Source organism: Engystomops pustulosus, chromosome 3 (genome assembly GCF_040894005.1).
Source record: "Engystomops pustulosus chromosome 3, aEngPut4.maternal, whole genome shotgun sequence".
Taxonomy (NCBI): domain Eukaryota; kingdom Metazoa; phylum Chordata; class Amphibia; order Anura; family Leptodactylidae; genus Engystomops; species Engystomops pustulosus.
In genome coordinates this window covers 130,725,633-130,730,499 of record NC_092413.1, presented here as the reverse complement: position 1 = coordinate 130,730,499, position 4,867 = coordinate 130,725,633, and the positions used below count along the sequence as shown (strand labels likewise).

Below are 4,867 nucleotides of genomic sequence, written 5' to 3'. Positions count from 1 at the left end.
CAATAGAAATGGACAAAGTAATGCAGCCCTGTAACCCAAAGGCACCTATTCCAGCATTACTGGGTGGTGTGTGCAAGGAATTTCATTCTAGGTCCATCGTTACCCAAAAACCTTTATATAGCACCAAATTCCATAGTGCTTTATGGATTGCATTTCACAAAAGAAACTCATCCAATTAACTTTATCCTAACAAAGTCCCTGGTCCCCACGAATAGAAGACTACACAGATGTTTCTCATTAACTTTGTTTAATGGTCTCAATTTTGGTGACAGATTTTGGTCAAGTTGGTTCCACTTAAAATTACTGTTTTTAACACTAATAACTTAAACTGCCACAAACAAAAATGGTCCACAGACATTCCTTTCCTTCTGAAGCTTTTACGATGCATTGTTATCATTAACCAGTCTTTCACTATTAAACTGAAATGGCCAATTGAAACAAACAGTTCTGAGACCGATCTTCCGCCGCTGGTCAAGACTGAGGCGGTACTGGATATTTGGAATATTCATTTGGATTTTGCAGCCTTCTGAGCAGACTTTGTGACTTTGCCAGCACCAGCTGCCTTCTTATCAACAGCCTTGATGACACCAACAGCAACAGTCTGTCTCATGTCACGCACAGCAAAGCGACCTATAATGAGAATGACAGTAGGTAAGTTGTCGTACATTAGATCCCAACAAACAGCCACTCACAAGATGAAAGTGTACTCACCAAGAGGAGGATAGTCAGAGAAGCTCTCCACACACATGGGTTTGCCTGGGACCATGTCAACGATAGCGGCATCTCCAGACTTCAGGGACTTGGGGTTTTCTTCCAGTTTCTTACCAGAACGACGATCAATCTTCTCCTTCAGCTCAGCAAACTTGCAAGCAATGTGAGCAGTGTGGCAATCCAGCACAGGTGCATACCCAGCACTGATCTGGCCAGGGTGGTTCAGGATGATAACCTAAGAAAAAAAAAACAACTTTAATCTAGGGAAAATTCTGGACACATTCACAGCTACAGGGTGGCTAAAATCAACAAGTACCTGTGCAGTGAATCCACCAGCTTCAGAGGGAGGGTCGTTCTTGCTGTCACCAGCAACGTTACCACGACGGATGTCCTTGACGGAAACGTTCTTTACGTTGAAACCAACGTTGTCACCGGGCAGAGCCTCGCTCAGAGCTTCATGATGCATTTCCACTGACTTAACTTCAGTTGTCACATTGACTGGGGCAAAAGTAACCACCATGCCTGGTTTCAGGACACCAGTTTCCACACGGCCGACTGGTACTGTACCAATACCTAAAAAGGAAACCGAAAAATTAACCCAAATTCACCACCATTTACAAATTCAGATATCAGCAACAGCCAGTGAGTAACATCTACATACCACCAATTTTGTAGACATCCTGAAGGGGCAGACGGAGGGGTTTGTCAGTGGGGCGGCTAGGTGGCAGAATGCAGTCAAGAGCTTCCAGGAGGGTAGTTCCGCTGCCTTTGCCTTCTTTGCGGGTAATGGCCCATCCCTTGAACCAGGGCATCTATGGTCAAAGAAATTAAGACAATTAAACCATGAAAGTAGAACTGCAAAGTGTATAGACATCCAATCTCCTTCACATCTACTTACGTTAGAGCTGGGCTCAAGCATGTTGTCACCGTTCCAGCCAGAGATGGGCACAAAGGCAACTGCATCTGGGTTGTATCCAATCTTCTTGATGTAAGTGCTGACCTCCTTTACAATTTCTTCATATCTCTTCTGGCTGTATGGTGGCTCAGTGGAATCCATCTTGTTGACACCAACGATGAGCTGCTTCACACCCAGGGTGTAGGCCAGGAGAGCATGCTCACGGGTTTGTCCGTTCTTGGAGATACCAGCCTCAAACTCACCCACGCCAGCAGCAACAATCAACACAGCGCAGTCAGCCTAAAGACAAAAAAGAACTATTAATATTCAATCCTTACAACATCATACTCGGCTGGAAACAATGATAAACTACAACTTTAGCAAACAACCTACCTGAGAAGTACCAGTGATCATGTTCTTGATGAAATCTCTGTGTCCAGGGGCATCAATGATGGTGACATAGTACCTGCTGGTCTCAAATTTCCACAGGGAGATATCAATGGTGATACCACGCTCACGTTCAGCCTTCAGTTTGTCCAAAACCCAAGCATACTTGAAGGAGCCCTTGCCCATCTGCGAATATAGAGAGGAAGTCAGCACATCTTTCCCAATACTAAAATGGCCTCTGAAACAAGACTGCTACAGAACTGACATGATTCGGTAGAGCTGAAAGATTCTCAGTCTGGAAAAGACTAGCTGTGACTTATCACCTCACATATAACCAGACATGCATAGTATCAGAGCAAGGCATGTGGAGACATCTTACCTCAGCAGCTTCCTTCTCGAACTTCTCAATGGTACGCTTGTCAATACCACCGCATTTGTAGATGAGATGTCCAGTTGTTGTGGACTTGCCAGAATCTACGTGTCCAATGACGACAATGTTGATGTGTGTCTTTTCCTTTCCCATTTTGAGTGTTTAGATGTTTGGCGATGGACACCTGTTAATAAGATACAGGATGTTAGAATGATGAGGTGACTACAGAGGTGCAGCAGTGCCGCCCAGGCTCCACACCATGTGCACTACATGTGCCCAGTCACAACCACACAATATGCACGGGAAATGTATAAAATAGTCCAGGAAGCCGCCATTATGTGACTACAGGGCTGGCCGCTGCCCCCGGAGCCCGGCCACACACGCGGCTCCTTTGTCTTGTGAGCCGTGACTCATCGTCCTCCATCTTGTGGAGGAGGAAATCCCGCTTCGCCGCCATCTTTATATTGTACACGGGGCTCGGCACCGCTCACCAAGCACCGGCCTCTGCCAGAGAAGCCGCCATAGCACGCCGGGTGTACCGCAGCTGTGCCGGGAGCAATGCTACACACATTGCAGGCTATGAGTAATGTCTGAAGAGCCGACACGAGAAGCCGCCCTCAGCAGCGCCACCACCCCTGAGCGATCACCACATAAAATCAGTAGGCAGGAGATTCGGGAGGTGTGCCGGTGACAGCAGGCGCACATACTAGCACAGCACGAGGAGGTCGGAGAAGGCCCGCCATCACACGGTCCACAGACGCCACGCCGGCAGCGCCGCACACATCCAGCCACCACAGACATTAATCTCATAAATAAAGCCCGGGGAGCGCAGGCCGGGAGCCAGGCGCCGATCAGGTGCCATCAACAGAGGCGGATGACCGTCAGGACTGCGGATCCCCGGTGGATGATCAGTAGGCCGCGGGTCGATGTCCGGAATAGAGAATAACTGCTGCTCCCCTATTAGCCGCCAGCAAATCCAGCTCCACCATAGTAATCCATCATCACCACTACAAGCCGGTATCCCCGACAAGTCAGCCAGCCACTGCCCACCCCAAGGCCTAGTAATCCAGTCACCTCCGGCGTTCCTCCGCTTACCTTGTAAATTCGCCGCAGACCCGGTGAGGAAGAGATCGAAGTCGGCGGGCGTACCTCTTATATAGCAAGTAGGGCGGGGTTAGCAAATGACGTCATGCTGCCCAGAATTCCCGGTTGCTTGGGGCGGAGTATCCTATTTCCTCCGTGTTAGGGGAGGGGTAAGAGGAAGCGTGTGGTGGTCGGTGTGTGGGGGATGCTCACGTATTACTGGTGATGTGCAGGGCCGTGATACGTGTGTGTCGTATATCCTCACACTGCCACTCTACATGTGCCTCCCGGTGCTATAGGGGGCGCACTGACCCGGCATTTCAGGCGCCATTGCACGTGTCTACAGGGCTCTGCCCCGTGCATGTGATGGCCGCTGCGGTTACACACAGTCTAGTGAAGTATTATATAAGTGCACTTGTATGGTCAGTATGGTGGCGTCTGCACATTACACAGGGGCAGTAATGGCGGCTGTTCCAGGGATCACAAGTGCATGAACTTGACCCGGCCGCTTCCTGTGAGTCACCGCACGCCCCTGTCTGCTGTGTCACATGGAAGTTTCTGGCACTGCCACCGCTAGTGTGCCCTCTCATGTACCTCACACCTTATCTCCTGTGTATGCCACCTCATTTCTCCCCTCATGAGATACATTGGATGGTAAAATGTCAGTTTATGTGACCTATTCCTCTCAGACTGGAATCACACTGCTTTTAACGGAATAATATATAAATGCCTGTACCACCCTTCTCCAACTGCACATACACATTACCTTTCTACACAGTTGTGAAAAGCCCAGGAACTTTTCTGTGCAGTTGTTGATATAAATTCCTGGAAAATATTGACCAGACAGACGCAATTTAGTTAAAGTCTAAGGCCGGCGCCACACGTGACGCTTTGTCTGCACTTGCAAACGCAGACAAAGTCGCGCCCACCAGGGCGGTCCTCGGCCCGATCTCATCGGCGTTTCTATGGAATCTGAAAACGCACTTAGTAAAAATGGCCTAAAAACGCCACGTGTGTCTTCACCCAAAGGGTACATTCACACACGGTATGGCCACCATGCGCTGGAGTGGAGTAGGAGGTGACCCCCTCCTCCCTCCATAGGAAACAGTGGCGCACGGCCGCACACTTGCAAAAAGATAGAGCGTGCTGTGTGGCACCGTACCGCCACTGCAGTCTATGGGTACGTATATGCGGGTGCATGAATGTCCCCATGAACGACCGTGTGAATGAGCCCTAAGGCCGCGTTCACACATGGTGTTTGTTGCATTTCAAAATGCATCACATAAACTCCTGTATAACCTATTGAAGTAAGGCTACAGTCACACAACTGTCAGAGGCACATATGTACTGCCGCAAGCTTGGGCGCACATAGTAATACGATGCAGCACACGTCTGGCACCTTACTTTTCTGTACACAGGGT

General features: G+C 49.2%; 1 protein-coding gene across 1 annotated transcript; it reads right to left on the bottom strand.

The window, feature by feature from the left end:
* Positions 1–230: 230 nt before the first annotated feature.
* EEF1A1 (eukaryotic translation elongation factor 1 alpha 1) lies at positions 231–3,612 on the bottom strand. The gene is made up of 8 exons (XM_072142125.1): positions 3,459–3,612; positions 2,373–2,547; positions 2,000–2,179; positions 1,610–1,906; positions 1,373–1,523; positions 1,028–1,284; positions 712–946; positions 231–630 (listed from the first exon to the last, which is right to left on the bottom strand). The coding sequence occupies exons 2-8, from the start codon at positions 2,514–2,516 to the stop codon at positions 506–508; spliced, it is 1,389 nt and encodes a 462-aa protein (XP_071998226.1). The 5' UTR covers positions 2,517–2,547; positions 3,459–3,612; the 3' UTR covers positions 231–505.
* Between the last annotated feature and the right edge of the window lie 1,255 nt (positions 3,613–4,867).

Excerpts from the sequence above, each read along its gene's own strand:
- EEF1A1 (XM_072142125.1), bottom strand. The coding sequence starts at position 2,516 with ATGGGAAAGGAAAAGACACACATCAACATTGTCGTCATTGGACACGTA. Across the intron at positions 1,524-1,609 it reads TGCTTGAGCCCAGCTCTAAC|ATGCCCTGGTTCAAGGGATG; the intron begins GTAAGTAGATGT and ends CTTTGACCATAG. Across the intron at positions 947-1,027 it reads CTGGTGGATTCACTGCACAG|GTTATCATCCTGAACCACCC; the intron begins GTACTTGTTGAT and ends TTTTTTTCTTAG.